Source organism: Chlamydotis macqueenii, chromosome 5 (assembly GCF_036417535.1).
Source record: "Chlamydotis macqueenii isolate bChlMac1 chromosome 5, bChlMac1.mat, whole genome shotgun sequence".
NCBI lineage: Eukaryota > Metazoa > Chordata > Aves > Otidiformes > Otididae > Chlamydotis > Chlamydotis macqueenii.
In genome coordinates, this window is record NC_141560.1 from 71899185 (window position 1) to 71917770 (window position 18586).

Below are 18586 nucleotides of genomic sequence, written 5' to 3' on the forward strand. Positions count from 1 at the left end.
CATCTGCTAAGCGGCCCCCCGGCCTAAAAACTCCGCGCCATCTGCTCAGCTCTTCAGATGCAGCCAAAGCGCTCGGTCCATTGAAGACTGCGCCGCTGCCGAGTGCCCGTTCTTCGGGGGCGGACAGGACACGGCTCGCTCCGGAAACACGGGGGAAATGCCGGTTCTGGCTGCCATCCACGAACGAGACCAAAACGGACCGAAAATGTGGGTGTTCGCTGGTCAGCAGCTCTGCAAGTCTCCTGCCACTTAAAAAGTTTGAGGTTGCACTCCTGAAATTTGACTTTATGTCAGTTTCTTCTGGACAGACACTTCCCTGAAAACCCCCCTTAGCAGCCAGATTAGGTCACAGTATTTAAAACGTGATATGGTTACGGTTACGTCAGTGCCTTACACCAGTGCACAGGCTGAGAGCAGAGGTTACAAAATTGATGCTTAGTGTAGCACTTACATCTCGGAATAATTGACCAAAAAAAAAAAAAAAAAAAAAAAAGAAAAAGCAGCCCAGGTTTCCAACTTCTTTTCCTAGATGCTGAGTCACCAGCAAGAACGCTGTCTCGCTTGGCCTGCAGACCTCCACCCCTACCCAGCGCTGGGGAAGAGCCCTGCGCTTCGCCCGTTTGTTCTTTCGGCAGGGACGGCGGCGCGGCCACAGCTGCTTTGCCCGTGACTGCAGAGAACGCCTTTTCCAGTTGTACTGGGGGCATGGCTCAGTCTGGAGTTACCTTGGAGGAAGGGGGCGGCTCCGCAGGATGGCAGAACCCGATGTGCCCCCTGCAGCACAGGCCAAGAATGAAACCCCCTTGGTAAGCAGACTAAAAGAGCTGAGAATAAGGCAAATAACTTAAGACTGACGGAGTAACCCCCAGTTTTCTGCTTGTACTACGTCACTCCCCAAAGCGAAGGAAAGGCAGGCTGACCTTTCTTATTCAACCTTCCCTTACAGTTAAGAGACGACCGAGACTAAAAGAAAAATTTAAATAAAAAAAACAACAAAAAAACCCCAAAAAACACCTAAGGAGAAGCTGTCTGTCTCCCTAAAGCTGTGATACAACACAAACCACTGCAGGCTGTTCCAGGATGTCCAAGTCAGTTTGAGAAAGGCAGTCGCCCCCGCAGCACAGGGGCTGTAACAGCAGCGTAGTGTATGACATTCTGTGCAATAACGCAGCTTATTCACAAGTTTCAGTTGATCTGTGCTTCTCTCACTGCAGTCCTGTTAACTGCTGGCAGAACACTGTACGCAACCTTACTGCACAGCCCAAGGTAGTTTCAGCAGAAAAAAAACAATTCATTTCCCTGTGTCTGGTACATGTGCACTCCAAAACAAGTGTTCCTAATGCCCGAACATCCACACCAAACCCTCACAGTTCACTGGAAATAGATCAGCTAGATTCCCTTTGCGCTTTGCTCTAAAGCCCCTTGTCTCCAAACCTTGTTTCAAGGAAGACGCACAACACGCTCAAATGCAGATCCCGCCTCGTTGCAACGGCGCTGTTCTGACTCCCCTCTACACAGACTTTCTCCGACTCTGACTAGGTGTACACAGGGAGAAAGGGCGTGTACGTCAAAGTGACGCCTTCTCCCCGGGAGGATTCTCACAGGTTGGAAAGCTAACAATGGAAATGACAAGTTAGGTAGGATAAGGTTGAAACTGTCCACCAGGCCAGCCTGAGCACTACGAGTTCTGTTTAGCCCTTTGTCTGTTGCTCAGAGTTTCCTCTCCCTTAGTTTGTTCCCAGTTTGTTCGTCCAGTATTGATGAGTGTCCATCACCATTGCTCAAGCATCTGTCCTTCTCGTATTTGTGCTCTTGCTTCTGCCGCCTTATCTCCTTATACCGCAAAGTGATGTCACTAAAAAAAAAAAAAAAACGAACAGATGTGAACCAGGGATGTGAATGAACAATTTCAATACACAGTGAAAACAAAGAGGCACGTCTGCTCTGGATGCACGTGCCCACTTGAGTCTTTTGGCTGTCAATTTCTAAAATTACCGATGGCATCAATTCACTTGAAATCTGTGTGTCTTGCCAGTAGTTGGCCGTTATCTCCTCTTTCAGAAGCATCACACAACAGCACGCTCAACAAGAGCTCGGGAACACAAATCACCGACCTCGCCTAGGCGGGCCAGGCGCGGTCGGGCACTCAGCCCTCCACCTGCTCCTGCAGCGACACCAACACAAGTGGTCCCATGAAGACCAGAGACGCTGCTGACCGCACATCCAGAACAACCCACCCCGCGAGACCCAGGCGCAGCACAAACATCGCTCACCGAATGAAGAAGCGCCAGGCTGTCCAGGTGAGCACAAGGATGATGCCCAGGATCCAGCACTGGGTAATGTAGAAAGGGAGAGACAGCGTGAGGGTGTAGGGGTCGTACTTCACGACAATCAGGAACTCCGTGGCAGTAATAGCAGCAACCAGCCACGCCTGCTGACCCAACTTCTTATGGAACTTCCTGCAGAATAAACGCACAGATAAAACAAAGCTATTGCTGTAAAGTTAAGCGCTCAGAAACATTCATAAAAAGACAGCCGGGGTAATAATGTCATTCAGCTTTGCACAATTCTAACACTCCAGTTGGCATTACACACGTACTAAAGCTATGCAGGCTGACAACTTTCATGCTGGTGTTACTTAAGTTCCAGAGGCTCTGAAAACACACAAAAAGTTAACCTCTGTCATCCTGTGACGCAAGGAAGTGTCCCTATTTTCAGGAAGCATCCCTATTACGTGGTAACTCCACATAAACAGTTACCTGCCCAGCTTGAGACCCCCTGAGGTTCAGGGTACGGTACGAAGTAGGAGCTCTGCTCCCAGGTTTCCTCTGCACGTGTCAGGTCACACTGCCGTACCATATTTAACCCCTCTGTAATTGCATCCCGAAACTCACTCTCCTCCCAACAAGGCATTCAGTGAGCTGTCACTAATGATCTCTGAACAGATTTTAAATGAAGAAAGCTTAATAACAAATAGGCAAGATACGGGAAGACACAAGGACAGCGTTTCACTTCTAGGACAAGGCAGCCTTGGGGCAAAGACGTGATGAATATTTAATCCCCCGGGGTTTGTTTTTAAGCAGTACCAGAGCAGTCAGTGAGATGCTGCAGTGCTACGCACAAGTCTAGTGAAGGACTCATCAATCAGGAATGCCAGAAATTAAACTGCAGCAGAACGAAGACATCTATCCAGAGGCTCTACTCACAGAAGGAGAGATGGGGAACAGAGCATCTTTTGGGTCACCTCCTCCTGCCTGGGAAATACATAAACCCAGAACGCCCGCAGGCTGCCTCTCGGGAACCCTCGGTACCCTCACAGGTCGAGCCGATCGCTACGAACCTGGGCAAGCTGCCTGATCGAACCCGCTCAGATCCTCCGCCTCTCGACCTTGTCTGTTCACATTCTTTCTGGAGCTGACACTTCACAGCTTACTGACCTGACAGACCAGATGATTCACGTGCCAATAACCCAGCGGCTGCTGTCTGGGCAGAGAACAAGCCCTTTTTTAATGCACTGGGTTGCACTGAAATCCTGCCCGCCGCAGCACCACCGCTGCACGCAGATGTGCCGTCCAACAGCACAGTCAAGTACATCGCTTCCCGCTTGGCAGACTAAGTTTTTGTTCAACCATCACCCATTTTCTGAATTAACATGGGATTTTATTCCCATTAGAGGAAAGAACAAAGAGAAACCTACTAGAAGTTGTATGCATTTTTTTCTTTTTTCTCCCAAAGGCACAATGTAACAAAATGCTTCCTGAAATCCAACTAACTTGAATCAAGGGAGACTGAACTCGAGGAAAGCAATACCCTCAACCACCATGATCACCAGCGAGCACACACAACTAACTCCTCAACAGCCTTTGGATTGTACCTTTTACTTGAAAACCACACAAAGGAGCATTTTGGTGCACTTCACTGGTCGTCCTAAACCCACTACCTGAACTATTATGTCTCTGAAGATGACCAAGACAAGCCACGCAAACAGCAGCACCACCGACTCAACTCCAAGGTGGCTGTTCCTTTGCCCTTCTGTTGTTCCTCATCCCGCCTTTGTTCTACGTGTCTCTGCTTTAACCACAGGGAGCATCTGTTCTGCACCTAACCACAGCGTATCCTGAAGCACATTTTCCTACCAGGTCCTCTCCCTTTTGTCCAGCTGTGTCATTCCATTCCTACCATGGGAATGCTGGGGCAGAGGGAGCTGCAACTGCACAGTCTGCTCCCAGTTTCTCTTCCCCTCTTGTCTTTGGATACCAGCAGCTGCACTGGGAAGAGCATCCTTCCTTTCGCAGGCGTTTTCCTGCTGCTCAGACACGCCTGCTCCGCTGCACCCCCTTGGGTTCTCCATATCGGGGAAGGGATCTAAGCACGGAGAGCAAACGGAGCGGCTCTCCCCTCTCCTGAATCCAGGGAGTCATTGCAAGCCATGCACACAAAACACGTTTTCTTAAACATAAGGCCTGAGAGTTGTATTTGACACCAGTGTGTAAGTTCAAACTACACAAAATTGTCCAAATACATTGGGAAAAAATAATTATGATGCAGTAAGTGAAGTGTAGGTTATTGCTGATACAGATGGGATGAGTACATTCCATTTTTAAAAGTATCCTACCCAAACCAAACCAGCTGAAAGGGCTTCAGAAACGGCTCCGGGTGCTTCATCTGGTACGGCAGATTAAACGGGCAGAAACTAGCCTGGACACATGGACAGAGAGAAACCGAAACAGCACATCTCCCTGTGAACTCACGCTGCTCAGACGACTAGGTCAGCTTTCTGCTCTGCTGAGCTGCCACCATTTGCCGTCGCTTTCTTTCACTAGCCTAGGGCAGCTCACTGACACAAGAATTAACGGTAACTCCAATAAAGAGCTGTGCAGACCCTAAAGCTGCTGAGGAAGAGAGCTGGTTTCCTGCCCTTCTACTCATGAAAAATGTTAAAGAAAAGTCCTTTTTTTTTTTTTTTTGTTTGATGGATGAGTGAAAATTTATAGCCTCAATGCAGACTCCTTGGAAGTGACGTGAAGACTAGAAACCAGGAATGTATGACAAAGTCAAATGCTACAGACTCTCACACCAAGACATCTCTGGTCAGGAACATGTCACATAACCAGTCCTCAGGAACTCCGAAGCAGCATGTCGACCACAACAGGAGTGTGGTATGTAAGAGCTGGAGAAGAGCTTCAGAAACCACCCCTCCTCTTGGACTATGTCAGTTCTAGACGCTTTATTGCCACCATGCTCAGACCAAGCTCCTGCAAGCAAAGCCCTAGAACTGCCTGCAGATATTAAGAATCCTGAATGAGAAAGAGTCTTTGTATTTGAACTTCACTACTTTCTAGACTCAACATCGCAAGGTTAGCTGAAGAGATCTAATCAGTTTATCTCAGACAATCCTGTCACTACCAGACAAGGCAACAAGCCATGTTTCTGACAAGGAAGGTCATGGAATATTCCAAGCTTTGTCCATTAAGAAGTTGAGTGAGTTTCCAAAAGGAAAGGTCCGGAAAGCCTCTGGTACAGCCTGCTCTTCTCCAGCAGCTTCTCCCTACAACACAACAGGAAGAATCCAAACCTGTTCCTTGGTTCAAAATGATGTGCCAGTGAAAACACACCCAGTTAAGTTGGTAAAAGACCTGTTTGGATGACCTGAAGTGCACAAAGGAATCGAAGTCCAGCTGCAAAAGCCTTGGCAGAGAAGATGCTAGGTAAGACCAGATGCTAGGTTCTGCCATTCAGCACAAATAGTCTGATGAGGTCAGCTCTGTGGTGCATCAAGAAGAGCCATGAAGCTCAGAAGTGAGGGGGCTAGTCACCTTACCACCAAGAGAAACAACAGTACGTGGTGGTGGCAATGACGAAGATGTGCAGTTCAGGATGAGAGTCTCTGCTTGCTGGATGAACTTCTCCAGCTCATTGAAAGCGCAGCAACAAATTGCGTTAGCAATGAGGCACCAGCGACTGATGATTCTCCTAAATGTCAATGTTATGCCATGTGGTTGAACAGAGGGCAAAGGAGTTTTTCCAACCCAAACACAAGGACCAGAAGATTGTGAGTGGTACTAAGGAGAGGAGCTCACCAGTGAGAGGCAGAGACCTCTTCTTACCTTTGAGTTGGAGACAGGTCCCAAACCAGTAGGTCCGACACCAAAGGCAGGGCAGCCTGCCACTGCTGAATGTCCTGAAATCCGACTAAACAATGTGGGTTGACCCTTCTTCCCAGCTCTAGGAGTCAAAGCCTTGCAAGGGAAACTGATCTTCAGAGAATGTTGGAACCCTAAATTCTGAACACAGACACTTTTTGCGTTGGTCAGTGACAGACAATGAACATCCCTTGAAGCCAGATGTTGTCTTAGACTTAAGATGTGGGCTCAGGCAACTTGTGACATTGCTACTAAAACTTAAAAGAAAACGTGATTTTGAGAACAAAGCTTTCTCAGGCCTTACATGGACTGCAGAAACAAAAGCAGCAAGGACAAATATGATGCTTAAGTCAGAACAGCCTGAGAGTACATGCACTGTGGTGTACGCGTGCACTTCGCCCTCAATACACTTTGCTATAAAGCGTCCTCTGATCTGCAAGAGGGTGTCCCGAGAGCTCCGGAGGAGCAGGGACCAGCTGGAAGATAGCTCAAGAAAAGACATGCCTTTAAGAAATACGGTTTGGTTTTTTTTCCAGTTTGGGCTCTGTTGTCCTTAGAAAGTACATCCAAGGACTGTTATTCCTGGCTATCAGGCTCAAAGTGGAGCTCGGTACTCCTCTGTCCTCAAGCCAGTGGCACTCCAGCTAATTTATGCATTACATTTTAGAAAGAGTGATCATTTATTAAAAACTGAGGTTAAAAACAGCGGACACAGAATGCCCTTACCAACAGCTGCTCTCTTACCAGATGTAGCCAGAATTTTACCTCCAAAACAAAGGAACACAAAGCAGATGCTCTGGGATTAGGTCTTTTCATCCCCAACAAGCTGAACTACTGCCACGAGATGGAAGCCAACAAGCTGGAGCAAATTCAAAACAAAGCAAGTGAAGCGCGACATGGTATAGACACAAGAGGACTGGCTTACGGGTCGTCCATGAAGTCGTAGATCTCCCTCATAGCCACACCTCCCACATTGACAAAAAAGACAAGTCGTAACAGGACCAAGTAGTGTTCTGGTGGCATCCAGAGGACAAACTTCAAGTAAAATGTGTTCAGCTCTGCCAACAAAAACTGAGAAAAAGGACATTTTAATTACATTCGGAAGACTTCACTGAGTGAGGCCTGGAATCTCCCTCTCTCCCTGCACGACTCCCCCCACCATTGCTCCAACACCAAAGTCCTGCTCAGCATTACCGAGCGCACCATCATCAGTTGCAATAGTGACCAAGAATGGCTGGGTTTTTTAGAAATTACATGTGTGTTGGAAGAGGTACTAAAAAAAAGAAAACACAACAGGAACCTGGACAAGCACTGCCTCTTCATTTTGAATGAGCTGATCCTGAGTTTGAAGTACCTGCAGAACTATTGATAACAAATCCTGAAAGCAACCACCTGGCCTTTCACTATCACTAGAATCTGACTGCGGGAACCCCGAAATGACAAGAGGAATCAGCAGTACATCCTGGGGTTTCTTGTTTGGTTCAGGTTATTTTTACAGTTACACAAACGCCACTGCCAAAGCCAGCTTGGGGGAACTGGTTAGACATTCACAGCAAAGCGTTCTCAAGTGAGCTGCCCGGCAATGCGATTAAGCGAGCAAGCAGACACAAGGTTCTCACTTCAAAGGAAACGCTAACAAATGGCATTAAGCAGTGTTTAACCCAGAAAAGTCAGCCAATACCTGAAGCTGCCTACAAACTGCCAGCTGAAGCCAGGCTTTGCCAAAAGCCAGGTTACTACCCCAGACTAGGACAAATGCAATGGAGTCTCGGTTGCAAAATCTGCTCCAGCACCTAAGCCCGATTTCTTCGGGGTGCAAAAAGCTGGGAGTGTGCACACAGTAATCACTGGGAGAAGCGCGTTTTATTTATGCAGGCACACTGACTTTACTTCTCCCACGAACTCCGGGAACCTCAGCAAGCCTGATGGGCTATGTGAACCTGGCAAACGTTTTCTGTAGTGGAAACCAGGTGATGCGAGCTTGCTTTCAACTGACTGAGTTTGCAAATGGCCTGGCACTCACTGCTGGCACTGCTGTACGCTGCCGGCATGCTTACAGACAGCACGTTGCTCCTGAAGCACTCTCAGGTCTGCAACTCCACATCAGCATAAAATACGGAATAAGCCTGAGCTGCTCAAAACAGAGCCAAGCAACATCCCATGGACAGCACAAAGGCCCAAGTCCCCAGCTGACAAAAGGCAGGAGGGGCGAAAAGCACTTACACCGCCCAGCTCACCCTCCCTGTCAGTGCCGCACGCACGAGCCCTGTGACTGAAGCGGAAGCTGTGAATTCAGGCTGACACATTCCCATAATTCAGATTCAGCCACTCGGATGGCTAGGTCAAGGAGGCACACCGTCTGTTGTGACTGCTGGAGAAGCCAGCTCTCTCTTTCGTCTAAATGGGGGAGCTACTTTACCTGAACTGGTCAAGCTGGCTACTGTTAACATCATCGCATGCTATGTGTTCAGCGAAACATAAGAAAATCTAGGATAACTGAATTATTTGAGTCTGTAGAAACGTATTATCTGAGGCAAAATCATGTGCTTCAGGAGCCATGCTGCGCAGAGCTAGCATACGGAAGCCTGAGGCTTTGGTTACAGTCGTCTTCAGCTGTAACGTGATAAATATCTGCTTAAGGCTGAGAGAAACCAGCCACTTTCACCCGAAGCCAATGTATCTGGTAGCAGTGTGTGCTGAATTACGTGTAGACCACGGTTTATACTGCTCACATTGCCAATCAACATTGTTCAGCAAGCAAGAACAAACATTCATGCAATGAATCTGCAAACTGTACCAGAGACTTGGAAACAGAGACCTTTCTGCAGGATGTGGAAGTGATCTCTTCCAGCCTCAACTAAAGGAATGTCACCACGGCAGAGTTTCAGCCTAAGTTACCGTTTGTACAGTTGCTTGGTTGTTACAAAACGCTAAATCAAACGATAGAGAAAAGACAGAAGTTTCCTTACTACAAAGATTATGCCACAAACTGCTAGCCATCTGCGTAAGCTGGATGCTGGCTTCCACTCAAATTTGACCCAGCTATATGGGGTGAACTGGAAGACAATTCTCTTCATTTTACCTCTGAAAAAAAAGCAGAACATGTTCTTGCAATTTTAAGAAACACCACATAAGAGAGATCTACTCACATTTCCATTTGAGACACCAACGCAGGTGTGCAGAATGCCTCCATTTACTCCATTAAAATGACTACTTAATGGGATTAGCGCTCTGAGTTAGAGAGAAGCCTGTCACTTGGACTATCGCTTTAAACTTTAATAGACCGCACCCATGGCAGCAAGCAGTTCCTCAGCTCTGCTTTGCTCAGCAAAGACAGTACAGAGGAGGACAGTTCGTTACTGGTACAAGACTACAAGGGGTTTATTACATTTTGAGTTTCAGCATCGCAGTTACTACGAGGTCCTGATGACTAGGGAACGCATTATTTGCACAGGGAGCGAACAGATCCGTGCTGTGAATGAGAGTATGATCCTGACTTGGGCTCCTGCATCTCCTGTAACAATTTCATTAAATAAGCTCATTTCCACAAGGCACCCTCGTTCCTAGACATCAGGCAACGCTCCCGACAGACAGGTCTATTTTCAACAATTTCATTTGCAAGTTAAATAAAACTCTTAAAGAAGCTTCCATGCAGTAATAAGCTACTTAGATACTCGAGTCATCTAAAGACACAGAAATTCTTTAATTCACATTAACCCCAAAAGAACTACCCCTCAAGAACCAAGATCTCTCACAAGGGCCCAACTTCGCGCTGTGCGGTTCCTTTCTACACCAACTTACTTGTACGTCGGAATGTTCCAAAGTCCTTGCCATTTGTATGTTTTCAAGGAAAGCCAAGACAGGGTCTTCATCCCACAGTAAATTCCTAAGCCGTTGCACAGGATGACGTCCATTATCCACTGAAAGGAGACACACACAGTGATGCTGCAGAAGAAGCACTAAAGCCCGTAGAAGGGAAGATGCTACAGGTACACACACGCAGACACGCTCTCGGTCACAGGGACTGAACAGCCCAGAGAAGAGAGGCGCACGAACTGCCGGCAGAAAGAATCTCAGCTGCCCAACCGACCCACATAAAGCAGAAGTGTTCTGCTGCAGAGCAGACCTCTACCCACCCCCTGTCTGCGCAGCTCCACTCCCTTAAGCGGGAACTTCAGAAAAAAATCTGAACGTATTCCTATGGACTGGATTTTGCTATGCCCAATAACTTCACGTACTCTTCAAGATTCAGCCTGCCTCCTAAGGAAACGCCTGATCTCCAGGCGAGGGCGTGAAAGCAAACAAGTGATTGCTCCCCTCGATCTGTCCCGTGGCCACGCATTCATTCTGAAGATGGAGCTCTCGAGCTGAAAAAACCCTGGCTGTCCTCTGCATTCAGAGAAGCAGAGCACAGAGTGTTAATTTCAAAATAAGTTTTTTTGAAGGCAAAATTAGCTTTGCTTGATGTCTTTATACATAATGCATTTACTTTTATAAGTACAACCACGTAGCAAATCATCACAAGTCTGGGGAAGAGCTTGTACTGGGAGTTAAAACAAGCCCAAGTAACATCCGAACCATAGCTGGGTGCCCCGAGGGCAGGTAATTCTGATTGCTCTGGTAGCCAATTTACATTTCATAGGAAAATAAAAAATAAGTGTCAACAAAGTGTGTCACTTCAAGCTACAGAGCTTGTTTTTTCCACAGAGAAACTAGATCACAGCAGTAGTCTTTCCAGCTTGAAAACACAGACACAAGCAGTATTTTAGGGCAAGAACGGTCACAGAGTGTCACCTGCAAAGGCCACACAGCTTTCAGTAAGGCCAAACATTTATCTTTTGAAATGTTTATAAACCACATCAGAAGTTCTGAACACAGTAACACTTACTGTTTTCAGACAACAGTGAAGATAGGCTTGCACAGAAGGAAGAGCTGGATGCAAATTGCACCGAGTCTGTTTTGTTTGGTTTTTTTTTTAACAGGCAAGAAAAATCACCATCTGAAACTATACACAGGTTTACCTTTCTCCTCATTTCTGATTTTATGGTTTGTATCATCACCAAATATTTGAAAGTGTTCAGGTAAAGCTTTAAATTTTCTCTGGTGTGAAGTGAGCCAAAACAAACATTTAACCATGCAGCCTGTTTGAAAGCCTGCAAAATTACACAGACAATAACAAGCATGCTACAACCTCAACACGGAGAAGCACCAATGCTCCTGAGCTGCAGCCGTCACGCAGACATCTCTGGCCACGTGCACACAATATAATTTACTTCTCACCACTTCCTACCCCCCCCTTAAAATGCCTCCATTTAGACAAAGACATGATCTGCGCGGTACGTACGTGATCCCACCAACATTCACTGAAGTTTGGAAGCTGGTGCTCCAGGCTGTACTCCAGAAACTCAAACATTACACTGATGATCATACACATCCACCAGTCTCGAATCATCAACGTCTGAATAAAGGGAGAAGGAAAAAATTCAAATATCCACAACAGCTGCACAACATACCAAAACCCACCACAAAAACGAATACTTGCACACCAGACTGAGTAGAACCAGACACCTCTTACACTAATGCCCTTCAGAAATCTCAGTAAAGGAGAACTCTGGAAATACTGCAGAGACACTGCTCAGATTTACAGTTTTGCAACAGTGTATGGAAAATTATTTCTTTCTTTTCCTAATTTCCAAACTGATCACTTAATGAATATGAGGTGAACACTTCTGGACTCTGAACAGAGGACACACATGGTGTGCTTTGCTTACTGGTTACTTCTACAGCTGAGTATCTTGTTTCCAGCATCCAGAAAGGGATCAGGAAACTCATGACAATCTTATTTTTACCATGTGGTAAGTCTAGCAAAGCCAAACGCTCACAGGCCTCTAAACTTACCAAGCATGCAGCACAACAGACAAGACAGACACTGAAGAGTGTAGATGACGACATTAATGCCGTTACAGGAAAGAACAAAGGCGGGCAAGACGGGATTCAGAAGGAAGTTCGTTAGTTAAATGAACGGAATGACTGAGTGCTCGACCACCACAGGCAGCATCATTCCAATGCTGCTCAGAAAAGGCTTTTCAGAGCCTGCTTCACGCAAACTTTTAAGAAGTCACCTGCACTACATCTGAGCCCTGACTGCACTGGGAGCCCTGGGGCTACTTTCTACCAGCTGTTAGGAGAGCAACAAGGGCAGCATCTTCTTCCACCTTCAGCCTAAGGATCCTGCTGCACTGCATAACCTCAGCCTACTGTCAAAACACGGGAAGAGATTTGTGGCCACGCTTTATTTTGTACGTGGGTAAGAGCACATCTTGTCTGCTGTATCCTCAGCAGGGTGCCTGGACGGAAGGTGGCAGCCCCAGATGAGCTAGTACTGACTCTGGAAAAGTAAGCGTAGCTTGGCCTTGGCTGCCTCAACCAGATGACGGAAAAATATAAGACATGCTTTATCACAGGTTAGTCTGACAACACGTGATCTAAACGGCTCCAAAGCAAACGGGGAGGCCCACAGCAATTTCTGAGGAATGAGGCACATTCATCCTCAATATTGCCACTTTGTGCTTTGAGATACGGCTTAACAGTCTGTTACCCAAACCAGGTCAAAACCAGAAACACTCAAACATGTGCTCATCTCTGTTTATGAAGACATTGCACTCAACTTCCAGCTTTTTATAGAAAAATATGTTAACTGACACATAAGAAACACAGCAGTCAGCTTCCTCCAAGCTTAGCAGCACAGAAACAAACACCTCGTGGGGTATGCCATGCTCTTCAGATCAGACTGCAGGCTGACAAAACGACGTAACAGCCCAAGCGTTCCCGCAGGAACAGTCTCTTTAATAAAAACTTGGCTTCCTCCCGACCAAGACAGGTAACAGCTTGATTGAGCAGACTGGCACACTGATCTCTATCCCATTCCGGTTCCTCGGGAAGGTGTTACTGCTTCCCTTACACCTTGTTACCAGGCTCTCACTATTCAGGCATTTTTTCCTCAGTATGACATTATTTGGAAAAATAAACACAGAATGTAACTGAAATGCTATTTTGATATCTAAGTTTCTAATGTAATTCTACTGGATGCAGATTGAAGTTCCTCCAAATTTACAATTCTGTATACTAGTAGAGCGAGCCACGACAAGCTGATCTGAAGTCAAAGCCTCCCCTAGCGCACTCATCTCTTGGTTGTGGAGGAATAAAAAAACAGATCAAAACAAAACACTCATAGGAATACATCTGCGCTTCTGAAATGGAAAACCAAAACAACAGTTAGAGCTTATTTTTCAAACAGCCTGAGCTTTTTCAGTTTATTAGATATGGTGGTCTTGTAGGTAAAAAAAACCAAACAAGCTCTGCAGGACAAAACAAAGTTAGCTAGTAAGTTTGCTCAGGTCAAAAAAAACCCCTAATATTTAGACCAAAGTAATCAGCAAAACATGTGTTGAATGTGTTCTGCCAGAAACCAGCATAACTGGACTTCCTTCCACAGCTGGTTGATACTGACTAAAGAGTAACAGGAATTAAACCAGTACCCACTTAATGATGTAAAATCCTGATTAGGGTGCCACAGGGAAAGGCCTGCCGTGGAACAGCAGTAGTACATCATCACACGTCTGTGTTTGGGTAACAGCAGGCTTTCCCTGCCTTCCCCGTACTCTACACTCAAAGGTCATTCAAGCACCTACCTTGCTCCAGGAGGAAAGGCTTTTACTTTACTGATCTGACCTCTGAACGAATTCTGGTGGAGGAGGGAGTTGTCCATGTAATGTTATTCTGGAGAGAACTGAGGTGACCTAACACGGTCAGGCCAAAAAAAAAAAAAAAAAAAAAAAAAAAGCCTTTCATGTCTTACAAACACGTAGCCTAGCTCACAGATGACTGCCTGCTATAATTGATCACAAAGACTGGCATCCCTGAAGCAGAAGCAGCCAAGCTTTACAAGCAGAACAGTACTGTGCCAGAAACGGAACAGAGACCCATTCTTACCTTCAGGTACCAGCCAAAAAAGTGAGCAGGAACAAATCCATCCAGCTTGTCCTATAAAGCAAGGAGAGAGCGTAGGTCACTTTGCACTACAAACAATAACCCATTCTTAAAGTTTACTCCCCCCCCGCCCCAAGAAAAATGCAGCAATAAACTTCAGCCATTTCCCATATAAATACTGGGTGCACTTTATGAGTTTCTTTGATCTGAAGTGCAACGAACAAACAGGCTAGCTATCTTCAAAGCAGAGGAAAAATCTTATGGGGCAGAAAATGGAATTAGGATTGTATTGACAAAGCAGAGACTACCTTGTTAATGCTAAACGTCACATTCCTTGCCTCCCAAGGGGACAGAAGCTGAACATGTTCAAGCCACAGCAAGAACATGCATTTCTTCACAGACCCCCATCTCGTACCTAGGCAGAGCTTCTTAACTCCTCCCAGTCCTGCCAGCACAAATCCCTGGGCAGAGCGCCTTGCCTCCTCCTAGTTCTGCTGCAAGGCTAGAAAAGCACCGCTGGAACTGCTCTCTGTTATTCCAGCTCCTGATGCACTGAAGACTCACAGGAGACCCAAAGGATCCAGTGCTCCTCACGACACGAGCACTAACAGCTCCATGCAGTCAGGGGGCTGTAAGTAATCCTAACTCCTTTGGCCTTGAACTTCAAGTCTTCTGTTGGCCAGCGAGAAACAATAACCTGATGGTTTCTGGTATCCAGAAAAGTGTCAACATGCAACTTTTGAACTTTGTACCTCAAGTAGAAGACTCTTTAAGCACACAAATAAACCCAAACTCCTAGGGGAAAGGGTTTACATCAATAATCCGAGAAACAAGGACTGTTAAACAGTTTACTCTCTCTCCTGGGCAATGTAATTAGGGTACAAAGAGACATCTCCATCTGATGGCCAGGAAAGGTCAAGAGAAGAGAAACAAAAAAGCTAAAGAGCCAGTCAAGACCTGTTCTCTCTACGACTGCACTCTGAAGAGTTCAGTTAAGCAATCCTTTACCAAAAACCAGGCTCATTAGCAAGTAACTTCACTTGTTTCTTACCCAGATGTTGTGAAACGGATCGGTTTCATTGCCAGGATCATAAATAAGGCAGTTGCCACCGTAGTCTCTTTCCGGCAAAGGAACACCTAGATGTGGATCGATGTACTTCATAAACTGCCGGCCATCCTGTACAGTCTGCGAAAGGAACACAAGCCCCACGTTTCCCTCTCAGTAAGTATTAATGCACAGAGAAGAACACAGACAATAAAGCCCAATGTTGTATTCTCATATGGGCAGTTTTTTAAAGATGTGTTGCAGAACAAATCTTAAAACATACCCAGACCTCAAAGCCTCACACAGCATATATCCCTAACTTTCTGGGCCTCTCATGCTAATTATTAAGGAAAAACATGACTACAGAATAAACTTAAGATTTCTTAAAGATGAAAAATCAGATCTCTAACTCCGTTTCCTGAGCCACTCCTCTATGCCCTTCCCTCCCAAGAGCTTGGCACTCGAACTGGCACACAGTTCATCCTTCCACCAGCCCTTCTGCCCTTCCTCTCCCCGCCTCGAGCTTGGCGAGGGTACACAGAAAGCAGCCAGTAACTCAGGGAAGGCTGGTGTCAGGGCTGCACCTCCTGCCTCAGCGACTCTCCCGTGTACCAGGAGGGGAAAGGCCGAGCAACGCCTTACACACAGGACCTGCGGACACCAGCAGACGGAGCGCCCCGACCGCGGGCACCCTTAGCGGGAGCGGGCACGCACGCGTGCTCAGCTCATGCCAGCCACAGATGTTGAGAACTGTACTGCGTTTCACAGCAGTGCAACTCACTGAATAAACAAGTTTTCAAATAAAGGCAAATAAACTTGCCCTAATTTACTGGTAGCTCACGCGCACCCCTGCTGAACAAGCATTTCCCAAGGAAATCACTCGCTGTTGTGGTCGGTGTTTTACACCAGAACATCTGCGACAGACCGGCAGGCAGTAAAAGCAGGGCAGGGCTAAAATCAGTTAATAGCAATAATATCAAATTATAGCAGAACCCCCCCGCAGTCACACTGACTGTAAGAGAAGTTCCAGCTACGAGCGAGCTTGCATTTGCTTTAAAGGAAGCTCAGTCACCCACAGACTCAGCACAATTTTACCCGATCTAATCCTGCGCACAGTGACCATGTAGTTTTAGTAAAGAGCTGCGCAACAGCTCGTGAGCGCCCGTAACAGCGGACCGGCGGGTGACATAACGCGACGTACCGCCAGAGGCGGGCAAAGCGCTCCAGGCTGCTCTCTCAGAATCCAAAACTACAACAGTACTACCAAATAAAAGTGAAACCCATTATTTGGCCTGGCTGCAGCTAGTCAGGAGTATCATTTACACCAGGGCCCCACGCAAGGGTTTACGCTGACCCCCAAGCTACGTCACAGGGACAGAAACTCACGTTGCCCTTTACTGAGCTCCGGCGGACACATTCCAGCTGCCCACTGAAACAACCAGCCAGGAGAAAAAAAAAAAAGGGGGGGGGGAAAAAATATTGGACAGTTTTGTGTTCTTAAGAGACCTTGGCACAGACTTCTGGGGAGGCTCCAGGAAAGTCAAGCAGAACAAGAAATGCTGGAGCCAAAGGAAATCTTTGATGAGCTGGAGAGGGTTTGATCAATATTAAAAACTTGTTTGCAAAGCAAGTGCCCTGCTCCAACACAAGACAGATCCTGACACCTCTGAATTCCAGCCCCACTTCAAGCTCGCTTGGCCTCTAGAGGCAAAACTTTTTTTAAAAACATCTTCCTCATCCTTCTCCCATCTAAAATGACTTTTAAAGCTACCTGATGAGTATGTGATGGTACCTGCACAACTCTTAAAACAGAGCACCAAACTCTGTCGCTAAGGTGTCAGCAAGAAGGACGTGTCTGAAATGAACAGCTGGGGTCTAACTGGAACCAAAATCCAAAAAGCAGCCAGCTGTCTGACAGAACAGGACAGTTACCTCTCAGGGTTTAGTATCTCTACATCTGCTTTTGGTTTCAAACCGTGCTGCTGCCTGAGGAGACAACCGCAATAACTGGATTGAGTAAAGGAGGAAAGGATGAGACACCTTCAAAATCTCCAGCCCTTCCTTGGCACTCAAACTCGATTTGGAGGGCGTAAGTACACATACAGGAGCACAACGGCTTTAATAGCATCAGGTGTGCTGCTCTTGCTTATCTCCAAATATTTCACCTCAGCTGCTGCATTTCTGAGAACTCATAAATGCAAGGGAAAATTATCAGTTTAGTAAAGGATGAGAATATGGTAAAGAAATAACCTGCTTTATTTGGAAGTACCAATAGCCTGCCTTTCTGGAAAAAACATCATCCTCTGTTTGCTGCCACTACACGAAGTTGTGTATGAAGTTCTGGTTTATTGCAAAACAAAACAAAAAACCCCAAACAAACTAACAACAACAACAACAAAAAAACAACAAAAACCAAAACCCAACAAAAAAAACCCACAAAAGTGTTCAGAGCACTTACCATCCCAGGTAAAAGTATTTGAAAAGATTACACAAGGGGAATTCACCCCGCAGTCTGTAGGACCCAAGAAACTAACAGCTGGTGCGCAACTTCAGCAAGTCACAGCCAGTCCAGCAGAGCAGAGACTGAACACCAGAAGCACCAACTCCTGATCGCTTGATCTGAACAAGAACTCTGACTTACCAACTCCGCTAAGGGCACTTCACTGTGGTATCTAACCTGGGCTGAGGCTAACTGGAGCTTGGACAACAAGGGGGAATATTTTTATAATATTATAATTTTTCCTTAACCTAGAAGTCTCATTAAATAGCACAATGATCTGATCTCACAAAAATGAAGAGCATCTCCTGTAGTCAGCGAGAATCCTAGAGAACACCACGGAGGGCTTTATATCCACATTACATTGGCATTTAGTAACTAGAGGTCTAAGTTACTTACCTGGAAGAGTATGAAGATGAGGAAGAGCTCATACACAACGCTGACACACAGCCAAAACCTCCAGTAAGCTACAGAAACAAACAGGATGTTAGCCAGCGTTCAAGCAAAAGAGCAGTCCATTATCATTTACTGTAATACAACCGAACATTTCAAGAAGGAATGCTCTCACCAAGAAGTTATGAAGCCCAGCAGTCATGTAAAGCTTTCACCACCCCTCCTGCAGAGCGCAACCAGAACGGCTCTGACCACCGGACAGGCTGCCACGTAAATGTGCCAGGATTGCTGAGGCAGTGACCCACATCTGTAAGAACGGACCTGGATCCGTAAGAACGCTCCAACCCAATGAACGGAATGTTTAAAAATTAGAAGGAAAGATGTGTGCCACATGCACTGCTTCCTAGCAGTCCTTGAACTACATCCTTCCTGAACTAATCTGCTATCTCTCTTTGCGACCTCACGTAACCTGGCCTGTCCAAGGGTGGTTTTCCCAGCCCCGTCAGGGCTAAGGTGCTT

At 46.4% G+C, this 18586-nt stretch overlaps 1 protein-coding gene across 2 annotated transcripts in view; it reads right to left on the minus strand.

Annotated features, from left to right (window-relative positions):
* Positions 1 to 1467: 1467 nt before the first annotated feature.
* Positions 1468 to 18586, minus strand: part of PTDSS2 (phosphatidylserine synthase 2) — a 37022-nt gene continuing 19903 nt past the window's right edge. For both annotated transcript variants that reach the window (XM_086749708.1, XM_010116018.2), the window contains exons 4-12: positions 18074 to 18141; positions 15184 to 15318; positions 14136 to 14186; positions 11488 to 11601; positions 9945 to 10063; positions 9113 to 9227; positions 7069 to 7214; positions 2274 to 2459; positions 1468 to 1855 (exon numbers count right to left, since the gene is read on the minus strand). In XM_086749708.1, coding sequence (XP_086605834.1) covers positions 1711 to 1855; positions 2274 to 2459; positions 7069 to 7214; positions 9113 to 9227; positions 9945 to 10063; positions 11488 to 11601; positions 14136 to 14186; positions 15184 to 15318; positions 18074 to 18141 — 1079 coding nt within the window. In that variant the 3' untranslated portion in view covers positions 1468 to 1710. The remainder of the gene's footprint in view (positions 1856 to 2273; positions 2460 to 7068; positions 7215 to 9112; positions 9228 to 9944; positions 10064 to 11487; positions 11602 to 14135; positions 14187 to 15183; positions 15319 to 18073; positions 18142 to 18586) is intronic.